The sequence below is a fragment of the Ananas comosus genome, linkage group 20 (assembly GCF_001540865.1).
Source record: "Ananas comosus cultivar F153 linkage group 20, ASM154086v1, whole genome shotgun sequence".
Classification (NCBI taxonomy): domain Eukaryota; kingdom Viridiplantae; phylum Streptophyta; class Magnoliopsida; order Poales; family Bromeliaceae; genus Ananas; species Ananas comosus.
The window spans coordinates 48,434-61,970 of NC_033640.1; the positions used below are offsets into that span (position 1 = coordinate 48,434).

The 13,537-nt window shown below is 35.9% G+C and overlaps 1 protein-coding gene across 1 annotated transcript; it reads right to left on the reverse strand.

Moving 5' to 3' along the window:
• Window positions 433-9,141, reverse strand: LOC109725693 (pyruvate kinase 1, cytosolic). Its single transcript, XM_020254979.1, has 16 exons — window positions 8,898-9,141; window positions 8,518-8,614; window positions 8,139-8,236; window positions 7,678-7,833; window positions 7,199-7,276; window positions 6,754-6,885; window positions 6,254-6,334; window positions 5,988-6,059; window positions 5,797-5,886; window positions 4,792-4,936; window positions 4,548-4,636; window positions 3,851-3,946; window positions 3,623-3,690; window positions 3,403-3,502; window positions 2,765-2,824; window positions 433-997 (listed from the first exon to the last, which is right to left on the reverse strand). Exons 1-16 carry the CDS (start codon window positions 8,964-8,966, stop codon window positions 845-847), a joined length of 1,584 nt encoding a protein of 527 aa, XP_020110568.1. The 5' UTR covers window positions 8,967-9,141; the 3' UTR covers window positions 433-844.

The window sequence follows — 13,537 nt, forward strand, 5'->3', positions numbered from 1 at the left end:
CCCATGTGACCAGTTGCTACCATTGTTGATACATGCACTATGGATGGATTATGCATTGCTTTGGCAACGAAAACAACCACCAATAGATCTACTTTGATGTTATATTTCTCAAAATTCTTGTTCTCAACATGCACTATTCAGGGATACTTCACGGTAAGGAAATATGTAAAAGACAAGCTACTTGTGACACCTCTAGATTCACATATATTACCAACAAATCCTCACCTATAACCAACTAATCACCTACATCGACCCTGTCATCTTTCCAGCATGGCTCGTCCACGCGGCAAATTTTCATCTATAAATGTCTAGTTGATTATACATCATTTACAGATGGAGGAGAACACACTTTGATATGCTGCAATCAAATCATATAAAACCCGTGCCATTCAAACTGGTAAGAATCGGAAAGCATATAAAAAGATTTACGAATAAAGGAAGGTTCTAAGATGTGTCGCACATTTATATTACTATACTTAGCAGTGGTACAGTAAATTCAGGCATTGAAACAGTTCCATATATGGCTGAACAACAACTCCAACACAGCAGAGAATTATTAAAGCAATTTCAGGCATAGTTTGAACTTTCTATGGCTGCATCCGCCTACAGTGCTATAACTCAAAACAAAATCAGATGCCATACATACGAACTGAGTAAATATCCAGTTTGGAGTTTCTGACCAAACTCCATAAGCAAACAGTCCAAGAGACGATAGCTCTTGACTGGAGCAAACTCCACACGCTTAAATAAATAATTGATAGAGTTTAAAGAAGCTGGCACTGAACATGAACACAGTATGAGATGTCAGTTCTGAGGAATAGGATTTGTAACATAGAAGCTGTATTTAATCCTCTAACTCAATAATCTTGACAACTGAAGCATCCCCAACTTTCTGGCAAACAACAACACGATCGTGGGACTTTATCACGCCAGAAGACTTGCCATGATCGAGAGCAACCTTCAAAACTGACTCATTGGTTGCACTGGTTGCCTCAGCCTGAAACCCCAGAAGAGTTCATCAGGCAGAAATATTAAATTAGAAGAAATTTACACAATATCATACAAGCTGGACAGAAAAAAGAACAGTAGTTAGAAAGTGGATAGTCTCAATTAAAATGCATAATCAAGTATTCACCTCTTCTGACGGATTCGAGCTAGAATAAACATATGATGGAACCCATACATGGGAGACAGCTGAAATTTTAAATTACAAAGACAACAGCATATCACCATTCTCTGAACAGGCTATACACTGTTTGCCCAAGCAAAACATTCATCCATCACCCTCCTTTGCTTTTAACTATCATCTAACTAGGGTGGCATTTCATTTGCAACTATGAAGCTCAAGCTCACAGCCATTGTGCCAACATCTTCTCTTTCCAACTAGTCAGCAGGTCCCAAATCCCCATATAACCCCCCAAGAACCTATTGTATTAAACAAGAGGCCGGTGGCATGAGCCAAGATTAAGGGCAAGCAAGGTACAAACCTCCTATCAGTTGGTTGATTCTAGGTACCAAATTACCAAAGTATTGGCGGTGTGGTGTCGTTTTATGGGTTTTTTACATAATGATACAATAGAAGAACAGCATATGGATCAAAAGGTATCTGATGAACTATTTTATTTAAAAGGTAGTAATAAATAAGCAATAACTGAAAGATGATTAAACAAAAAGAAAAAAAACCTTCAGATACGGACCCTGTGGTTTAACTCGATTTCACATAGGCACCCTGTGGTTTCATTTGTATTACATTGGTATACCAAGATTATATTCATGTTTTCTGTAAGGAACCCTGATCACACAGGCACCCTGTGGTTTCATTTGTATTACATTGGTATACCAAGATTATATTCGTGTTTTCTGTGAGGATCCCTGATACACTTATGTTAGAAATATGACCAAGAGGATCACGAGCACCTCGATTCTGTCGTTCTCCAGAGCTCCTGTGGTTTAGCCATACACCAAAGTGATACAAATGAAACCGCAAAGCACCAACTTGAAATCAGGCTAAATCACAAAGCACTATAACCTATTGAGCCACCAAAATCAACATAGACGAATAACAACTTTGGGCATACTTTTAATTGGGAGAAGAGAAGGATGTAACTCCAAATCCTACACATCAAACAAGATTTGTATCGCTCGGATACCAATACGATAATATTAGGTATGAACCTCAAGAGATACTAATCTGCTTAATTCCTATTAAAAAAAAGTAAGATTTGCTTATCCAATTACTCCCAAAAAAACCAGTAAGGACGCGATCCCACTCAAAAGGGCAGTAAAGGCTCCATTTGGTTTGACGACATTTAAGTTTAGGGTGCTAGTTCAGATGGAAATAAATTCAGGTGATACTTCTCCACAGTTGTTAGGTTAACAGTAAATTAATGGCAGAGAGACAGCGCCTCCTTTTTATTCCTTGTTTTCCTGGATCATAAATGCGGCATAAGTTATTTCGCTGTCCTGAGAAGCTAACTCAATTTACGAAAGGTGAGGCTCTAATGAAACTCAATTTTACTGTTTCTACCCATTTACTCTGAACAAAACAATCAGAAAGGTTGGCTTAGCCCGAAATTTAACCTCATTGTTCTCACTTACGTCAAACATACGGCCCCTGAAGTGAACTAAGATACATAAACTAGAGAATACACATTTGCCCTACGAACCTCTTAGGTGGAGCATGAAACATATTGAGTTTGCGTCACAATGCATGCAGGTCTATGTGCTAGCGTGTGCGAGTACAAAGAAAAAAAAAATGACTTACAGGATGTCGAGGATCAGCAAGCATCGGAAAGAGGCCTCTAACAATGAGCGATTGTCTGGCCTGCATAATTCACAAGTTCTGATCAATGTTCATTCAGGCATGACAGATACTTTAAGCATCAAGAACATGTTACATAAGGAAAAGGCCTGATAGAATAAGATATTAGCATATGCTCAAAGTGATATTTAACTTGCCAAACAAAGAATGAAGCATGCCACACTCTAATGCAGCTACAAAATTCAAATGCAGTTTAAAGCAAACACATTCTGGTCCAACTAGAACACATGATGTATAATTTTAAGCACTCCCACAAATGGGTAACAATTGGAACAAACCAATGCAGGTTTAACAGCAATAAAATATGATATCTAGGATCCTAAATTGAGAGAGCGAATTTTTATTATGTTTGTATCAGTTGTATAGAAGGAAACAAGGACATGTTCGGAAAGGATTTGTGTAAACATCGGGCGTGCATCCAACATGCACGATGTGCCTTGCGCCTTCTACCAAGGCTCTAGAAGCTTTTGCTCCTTGGGTGAGCCTTGCGCCTTTTAAAACTATGGTTTCTACCCTCACAACGTAGTGGGACATTGAGAAAGATTGCATGAGCAAAAACAGAAAAAAGATGGTGCACATACTTCAAAAGCGCCAGTGAAACTCCATCGCAGCTGGTTTGTTTTGAGCCGAGGGATAACAACAGACAATACTGGCATAGTTGGCCTATACTTGGCAATTAATCTGCATCATAAATTTAAAATGAGACATCTAATAGAAGCAATGGACAGAACAACAATCTGCATCTAAGAAACAAATGAGAGATGAATCTACATGCAATCTGCATTTGATTGGGACAAGTACCTTGCAGCCCTTCCAGACGAAGTGAAACAAATAATAACAGAGGCTTTGACCTTAATAGCAGCACGCACCTAAAAAGAAACACAAAGTGCAATTAGAGAAGCATTCATTTCTAAGGAAATAAAAAATAAAAAACTCGATTTCACGTCTACTCTGTATGTATATTGAGAAGACTTTCATCTAAAGAGATGTGAGTTAAGCTTCGCCTATGACAGGAATAAAAGGACTTACAGCAGATGAAGCAATAGACTCCAAGTGTGACATGGGTTCTCCAACATATTTCACAGTTTTTTTAAAGTACAGATCTTGGTTAAAAACCTTCTCTGCCTGCAAAAGCAATTTTTTAATGAGTGGTAAACCAAATTAAGCAGAGATAATTGTGAATGTTTATGCATGTAGCCCTGATAATAACAAATGCCACCATGAGTAATTAAAGTTTGCTAAAAGTAAAGGTTAAAGCAGATGTTGCAGCATCAAGGTCATAACAGTGGTGAAAAGAAATCAAAACATTTTTAGCTTGTACAATAGCTTACAGTCTGTCTCATAGCCAACCAGTCAAACCTTAGAAAGATGCGACAGGAAAAGAAGGTTTTTAAAATATAATAAAGTCTCTGTATCTTAAAAAGTGACGTAACCATCAAGACTATTACTTGAAAAGGCAGGTTGAAACATGGGGAAAAAAAACTACTTGAGAGTTCAAATGTAAGAAATACATTTCTTCCTCTCAATATGAGCTAGGTACACCACCAAACAACTAAATTGATCTTAATCCAATTGTCTCTATTGGAGTCCTACAGTGAAGTCTTCTCCTATAAAGGAGAAAAATTCCCATTTTTTCCGCCGAAACTGCCTCAAGGTCATTAAAAAAAAAGAAGATAAAAAACATCAAGAATGCTGTTATATCAGAAAAAACAAGCAAAATGCCAACCTCTGCACAAATTTTGCCCACAGTTGAAATAGTCTCCACAGGATATAATCCTCTGAGAGTCTCAGCGCCCAAAAGGATGGCATCAGTACCTGAGCCAACATAACACAAACATCAGAGGCACACAAGCTCCAGCAAGTTCACACAAAGATAAAGTTCAGATAATGCTAGAATTATTCTTCATTTTCACTGAAGTCATCAGGATGATCCACTGGGGTAACCAATGTACACTAGGAACAGAGTATACCATCAAGAACTGCATTAGCAACATCTGTTGCCTCTGCACGAGTAGGCCTGAGATTGTCAGTCATACTGTCCACCACACGAGTAATAACGGCGGGCTTTCCAGCCATGTTACACTTATAGACAGCAGCCTTTTGAAATAGAAACACCTACAGCAGCATATGAGGATTAAAAATCAGTAAGAGGGATTCTAATATAATCAGCTGGCTACAGAAAAGTTCTGAAGTCTCTATTTCCTGCTTTTCTTTTGTTCACGCCTATAACAATATCCTTGATCCCTACAGCTCGACAACACCAAATCTCAAAACAAGGATTTCATCCATATATACTCACCATTAATAACGATTAAAAAGGGATCTTAGATGGAAATAATCTTAATATGAGAAAATTACTTCCATGCTCATATCAAAAAGCTTCCATTTCCATGTGCGTTTTAACTCGGTTCAGTATGCAGCCATCAGCATATAAAAAGATCAAAATCATTTGTACGTATAAAAAATTTCAACACATCATACGGTGAAAATATTTGTCCATAAATTAGTAAATATATTTATGAAACTTTTTAGCAAAAAATCTATAATGATAAGCACAGAAATATCCAGTAACTACAACTAAAATTCAGCTTGAGACAAGCTAAAATAGCTCCCAGTTGAACACACATATAGTTGCTACCTAAACATTTATATGTTCAAAGCCTATAACACATCAGCGGCATGGAACCACACCACATGTTCAAAATTCAAATGCCGCAAGGCCGGCCAAATTCACTATAGCTTTTGAGTGGAAATGTAAGATGGTGATAATTACATTTGGTAAGTCAAAAACTGGCGAGAACAACCAATTCTAACTCCATTTTAGACAGCATTCCGCAGTCATTTTTTTAATAAGTTCTTAACCACCTTTAACGTAAGAAATTCCTCTTTAATCCAATTGATTCTTTCAAAAGCAACATTATGCAACTATTAGTCTTGTAATGACAAATTCTTTCCTACGTGTTGTTATTGTCAACCTTCTCAGGTGGGAGATCAATTCCCAGATTGCCTCGTGAGAGAATAATGCCATCCGCTTCCTGCAAGATCTCGTCAAAATGCGTTAAGCCCTACAAAGAATTGAGCAAAAAGGCATTCAGAACTCATAATGAAAGATTAGCTACTTAGACAATGAGAACAGAAACTTAACAATGATCCCCTCGAAATTTACCTCTACGTTTTCAATTTTGGCAAATATCTGAGTTTGCTGAAGATCACCCAACTTTGAGAGGAATTCTCGTGCCTGCATTGCAGCAACAGAAAAGCAATTGTTAAAATTGATGTTGATTAAAGAATATGGCAAGCATCAAGTAAAAAGTTTTAGTGCATATTAATTGGAAAACAGGAAGCTGATTAATGCAATAAGCAACTGATGAAGCATGTATATATATATAACATAGTGATAATTATATATTTTCCCCAGAAAAATGCACTTACATGCCGAACATCTTCTGCATGCCTGGTGTAAGACAATGAAAGGAAGTCAATCTTATTTCGAACACCCCATTTGCTGATAACCTGAAAAAATAAATGATACAAAGTGCAGACCAAATCAACCAGAAGGCTGTGTTAGCGCATTTGAACAGCACTGAAAACAAATATGCAAGGCAGGAATTAAAAAAAAAAAAAGAAAAGAGAAAATGTGTGTGTGTGTGTGTGTGTGAGAGAGAGAGAGAGAGAGAGAGAGAGGAGAGGAGGAGGAGACCTCCAAAAATTTTTGTATACTGATTTGCATGATTAAAATGTTTGTATTGGAAAAAAGTTGTTTCTGAATGAAAGAAAATACATAGAACAAACTCTTCTGATTTGCTGCAAAGAGAAACCAGTGAGTTTAGAAGATGTTCTAAATTTCTAATCGGAGGGGGAAAACAAAGCGCTCTAATGCAAAAAAGAAAAGAAAAGAAAGAGAAAAAGACAAAAACAGCAACAAATCTTACATCTTTGTCAGAATCAGAAAGTGTTGGCAAGTTAATGTGTATTTGGGAAATGTGCAGTGTGAATAGGGATCCAGCCAGAGTAGCAAAGTTCTTGATTATGCAAACCACATCATCCTCTTTCAGTTCAGCTACCTGCAGCAGGCACAGTAGATGCAGTAAAAGAAAAAAAAACATAATTGAACATACAATAAATGCTTAATGATAGAAAGATATTTTGAGATTCAGATAACTAATTATCCTAATATTACTTACCAAGTAAGTTCATTAGTTTTTTGGCAAAAAGGATCAGTCGGTTTGAAGCTTTGGCTAATTAGATGAAAGATGTTGGCACTATATTTATATGTTTATATTTAGTGGAGTCAGACACGTAAATAATTATTACATAAAGTAAAACTCAGCCCGCAAAGAATGTAAACATATCAGCAAATTTTACTAGCACACTTACCTCCAACCAAACTGAAGTAGTTTCACAGCCAGTGAACAAGTATTGCCCCATGAATATAGTGTCTCCGGGCTTCACTGCCTGCACAAAACAAAGAATACATCTGTATCACATGCAACGTGATAACCATAGCGCAAATTAGACTTTGCCTATGCATCAGTGAAATGTATGGAACAGCTGGTAACATTAGTTCAATTTTGACTGCCGCAACACTAACCACACTAAGTGGTAGGGAGATTGCACGTTGACAAGAGAAAACAAAAGCAAAAACATAGAAATATCCGAAACGCAAATAAAACTACATGATTATTGACAAGGATAGAAGATATAGCATAAACCTGCCTCCTAATAACAGGTTTGAATACACGATTTGAATAAGAAATTAAGGTGTCGAGTAAATATAACGGAAACTAAATATTAAGAGAGAGAAAGATTGTTTTGGAACTTGGCAATATAAAGCAGGTGACATGTATATTGCTTGCCTTGGACAGCCCGCTAAAATTAATGGGGAGCAACTTAGATGATGCTTCTTGTCCTTGATCAGGTGTCAAAACAACAAATGCATCCGCCTCGAGGGAAATTGCACTTTCGCTTTTATTTACAACTTGCAATTCTGGACCCACGGTATCCAACATTACCTGGAAAAGGAGACAAACATATGCAATTTCTTTTTTAGTTGATCAAACGACATATCAAACAGCAAAAGCCAAAGGAAGTCTCTCAACACAAAATGATCATTAAATAGCACATTCAGAGACATGTAAAATTAATAATAATAATACTAAAATATTTTCTGCTACAGATGAGAATCGATGAAGCAGTACTAATATTATTATAATACAAACAACGAGCGGCCACCATAAACGTTTCCAGAGAATCAAGCTAAAATTATACAGATATTGTTGAATATGCAAAGCAGTCAGATGATCGTGATAATACTCACAGCACACAGCTTTTTGGTGGTCTTGATAGCAAGCTTTAGATTTTCCAAAGTTTCCTGGTGGTAGTCGATGTTCCCCCATGAGAAGTCAAAGCGAGCCACTGCCACACACACACACACACACACACACACAAAAAAAAAAAAAAAAAAAAAAAAAAAAAAAAGGGAAGGGAAAAGTGTTACAAAACAAATCGAAGATCAGATAAGCAACGCCAGAGTAGAATCCGCAAGGGATCGAAAGAGAAACAGAATCATGGATCACAGCAATACAGAACAGCCTTACGAATACTCCACATATATTAGGGGGGTGAAAGGACTATGCAGAAGAGAAGTCCTATGGGACGAAAAGTGTAGCAGATTTTCATCGGATTGGAGAGCATACCGGACATTCCGGCCTTGAGGCAGGAGGAGATCACCTCGACCGAGCGTGATTTGGGACCAAGGGTACCCACGATCTTGGTCATCGCCGGGAAGAAGCTCTGCAACCATACAGTTAGAGTTTGTAAAGTAAGAAGAGGCGACCAGAAAACCTTCTCTCTTTCCCTTCTTTTTTTTGAGCAACAAAAATAGAGGAGGAGAAGATGTAGTAGAAAAAGAGGAGAGCTGCATCATCATCGGAAAGAACGAAAGGTGTGGCATGATTCCTCTCATACAAAGTTCACAGAATACAACAACATCTTATCAGGGATCGACCGACCGAAGAGGCCGGAGAATTTATAATCGATCCAATAAACGGAACGGAGGGGGAAAAAGCGAACGTACGGGCTTGGAAGGCTCGAGGATGGAAGCCATCCTGATGGGTTCTTCGAGCAGGAGATGCGTGGAATGCATCTTTTCCTTTGCGCAGAGGCCGTCGATCTGAAGGAACTCGAGGAAGAGGAGGAGACGGAGAGCCGCGCAGCGAAGGCAGACGGAGGAGGAGAAAGGAGAAGAAAAACTCTCTCGGTCGACTCCCAAGTCCCAACACGACCACAGATCAAGAGGCAAACAGCTGCAGCCCGAGGTTTTAACTGCTCGTCACGGCCGTATCCACCGTGCCAAAAGAATATACGATATAGACCCCATGTGATGGCACAATTCAAAACCTTTCATTATTTAAATTAATAAATAATTTTTTAAATAAAATTTAAAAAATATAATAAAAAAATATAATAAATAATTAAAATATTTTGTTGTTAAAGAAAATAAATATTTCATAATACTATTATTGTCGGTATATAAGAATTTATTTGACCGGCACGGCTCGACACGCATCGTGTCGTATTATACTGGTAAATTTTCGATACGATTTCATGCCACGGCACTTAAATTCTTGCTACAACCTACAAATAATATTTGTTCCTTTTTAATTTTAAATAAATTAGTTACAGTAAGCTTTGCCGTAGCCTAATCGAATTCTGGGCTTGCCCGAGAATTGTCAAATTTGTCTGCGGCGGATGCATGAATACATCCGTACACCACAGAGACTTTAAAATTTCGTGTGTAAAAAAGTTTTTAAAATCAAAATTTTAATGTTACCTTATATTATAATTATAATATTTTTTTTTAAAAAAATCTATATATCAATAATTAAAAATTTAGGACTCTCTTTTTATTATTTATTTATTTATAATCAGACGACAGTACTTTCTCTTTTTTACCATTGGTTTTTTTAATATAAATAAATAAATAAAAGTCCATGCCAATCCTTCAGTCTATTTGGGCCAACCATGTTCCCTGCTGTCCAAAGCTTATACAATTTAATAATGGGCTCGTTTCTAGGCCTCTTTAGTCTCTCGTCTAATGTATGTAAACCTGTAAATGGTAAGATTAATAGGCTGTGGTCCGCAATTGGGTGGACTCGCTGCGATTCCACAGGTCTATAAAATGGCATTTACGTAGTCTGGGAGCCTAACCCGGACCCAAACTTTTCATATTGGGTTGATCCGCTGCATGAGTGAGAACACTATTTTGGTCCACAGAAATCAAGGCCGAATTAGTTTGACCAAACTCTGGTCCAAATATGAGCTAAATAGACTGAAGAGCCATGTGATTTTCGTCAATTCGGCCTAAAAAAAGGAATTGGGTTCTCTTAAACGTAGCGCATAGGCCCAGGTATAAGCCCCACCCATGACTCTGAAGACACCGGGGCCCTTCCTTAGGTTTTTTCCTTCAAAGGCCCATAGGGGTGGGAATAATAGATTCATAGGCCGTGGGCCCAAATTGGTTCGGTGAGGTGTGAAATCCAGGATTCAATAGGTTGCGAACACAAGCCCGATCCAATTATAAACTTGCATGTTGGGTGATGCTGCACTATAAAAAACATCTTGGGATTAGGCCCAAGTTACGTTGACCGGGCTACAATTTGTCGTTAACATAGGCCCATTTTCCTATACATTTGTTTCATCGGAGAAAGAAAGGCAGTGAACCCAAGCCCAGATATGAACAGAGATGTGAGACGCATGACTCCTGTGCCTTTTCCAAAATTCGGCCCAAACTAGTTTAACGGCGTGGTCTACTGTAGGTCTATAAAGACAACAAATAAAAAATAAAAAGGTTCGGGGTTTGGGGTTCAATTTTAAAAAGCGATTAAGGGGTAGGTCGGCCTACCTGGCTGGTTGGCTTTAAGAAAGAAAGATATATTTCACCATTTCGTTGTTAAGCAGAGATGGTGACATTTATGGTGGCTAATGAGCCGTCACAAAGATATATATCTCTCTACTCCGTACTATAAAGGATGGAAACATTTCTTTTACTTCTTAGTTTTGAAATGTGTTTTAATTTGTTAATTAATTGATCTTACACTCTTTTGGTTACATTGTAAGAAATTTTATTTCACTTTCAACAAAGTCGGCTGGCTGCTAAATCATTATTAAACTTTTATATTCACTCCCGTCTACAAAAAAAATCAGGTCAACCAATTTTTGTGGCACAAATCAACTTAGGAAGGTCCTAAGAATAGAATAAAATGAGCTTTGACAAATATTTTTAGTGGGGAGCTTTATTTTTTATCCTAAAAATGGACATTTTCAACCGAGGGTTGGGCCTGACTTGGCCCACCCATAAAACCCTTACAACTTTTTGAAACCAGCTGATCAAGATAGGCCCGGCCCTTGAACGGGTCTCCAATTTTCGTACTAAGCATGTGAAGCAGCATTGGGAATGGTCAAAGCCTGTGTAGAAACGGGACCATGAACACCTTGTTCCAACCATAATACCAGTATTGGTCCTTATGCACAGAATCAGATAATATATATATATATATATATATATATATATATATATATATATATATATATATATATATATATATATATATATATATTTGAAGTTTTGAATTCAATAGTCCAGACCCAACCCATACATACCATTCTCGCGCAAATAGATACCGCCTGAAAAGCAAAAATTATAGTATGAAACAATGAAACAAAATCTTACAAATTTAGTAGAGAAAGAAACTATCGAGAGAATTGGAAGTAAGACCTTATTGAACTTCTTATGTAGCACTTTTTAGCACGACTTATCATACGACAAGTCAAAATAGGTCTAAGGGTGGTTTTCCAAAATAGAATGGATAAGTCAGTCTTAAAATGGCATGAAAGAGACTACTAACATAAGCAAGTATGTCTTGGACGTGACGTAGAAACGAGATAGACCGCCGGTGAATCCACAACAATTGTGAAACTAAAATGCTTTTTAACACATTAACAATCATTATTTAGAATGGTTGGTTACTCCGACGATAATCCTCCCACTGCTTAGGAGAGAGATTGTGTAGACTCGAATTTTATGGCTGGTCCGGATTCAGATCTTTTTCATTCCATACATGTTGGGCCTCATTGTTTTGTGGACCGGACTGAATCTGAAATTGCCGCCTTAATTTGTAGCAGGCCTTGCGTTGAAAACTTATATATTTGAGTAAGCTACCGAATATACTTCCGCTCCCTTCTACAGTGGACTTACCAAACCCCATCGTCTCATTCTATGCTGGGGGGCCGTCGACAATCCTGTTTGTCTTGGGGGGCTCAGTGAGCGCGGCCACTAAGCCCACCTCTCTCTATTTTCGGACTTTACGGTAGCGTTTGGTTCGGGAACAAGGCTTATTCCCTCTTTTGTTCCCCAACGTCGCTTTTGGTGCCCGAGAACAGTAGTTTTTGAATTTCTGGAATAAACTGGTATAAGGCTAGAATTGATGTTCCACCTTTTTTCTGAAATAAGCTTGTTTCCAGATGAGAACAAAGTTAATTAAAATTAAAATTTAATTTTAACCACAGTAAATTATTAATTAATCTAATTAATATATTTAAATTATTATTTATTACTTAAATAATAAAATATTTAATTTATTTATTATGTATAATTAGTTATTAATAATTAAATAATAATTATTATTAATTTATTATTTATAATTAATTGTTAATAATTTTTAATAATTATTACTCTCAATAATTAGATAATCGATATTATTATTAATTTATTATTTATAATTATTTATTAATAATTTTTAATTCGATATTATTATTAATTAATTATTATTATTCTTAATAATTAGATAATCGATATTATTATTAATTTATTATTTATAATTATTTATTAATAATTATTAATAATTATTCTTAATAATTATATAATCAATATTATTAATAATTTATTATTTATAATTAATTATTAATAATGTTTAATTCGATATTATAATTAATTAATAATTATTACTAATAATTAGATAATCGATATTATTATTAATTTATTATTTATAATTATTTATTAATTATTGAAAATATAATATTTATAATTAATATTAATAATATTACCTTATATTTATTTAATAATCATTTTGACATAATTAATTAGATACAATAATTTAATTTCAAAAATTAATAACTTTTATTTCTTCTTGTTTACAATCTAACAATCCAAACACGATTTATATTATTATTATAAAACACTAAATATTTCATCTCAAAAGTAAAATAATCTATTTCACAAATAATTTTTACTTATAACTCCAACCAACCAGTCTACAATGGAATGAAGAAGTCTCATGCTGCACTGAGTCCCACAACCAACAGAAATCTCTGCACCGCATAAATATCAATTCCTACTTGCTTTTCCCCTTTCTTTTTTTTCCCGTTAAAGGCGAAAAAATTTCCTTTTGGACCTACAAAAATAGAAAATAAACAGATAACAAATTATAGATATTTTAGCTATATGGACTAAAATAAAATTAAAACTATTTGCCAATCTATATTCATATTATATATATATATATATATATATATAATAATACTATTATACACATATGACTAACGGCTTTGTACCATTTTACGGCCGTTAGATTGAAAAGATATCGGTTAAGGATGGTTGATGCTTGGTTGTTAAATAATATACATCAAACGTTAAAAGATCTAAATGGGTCTATCGCA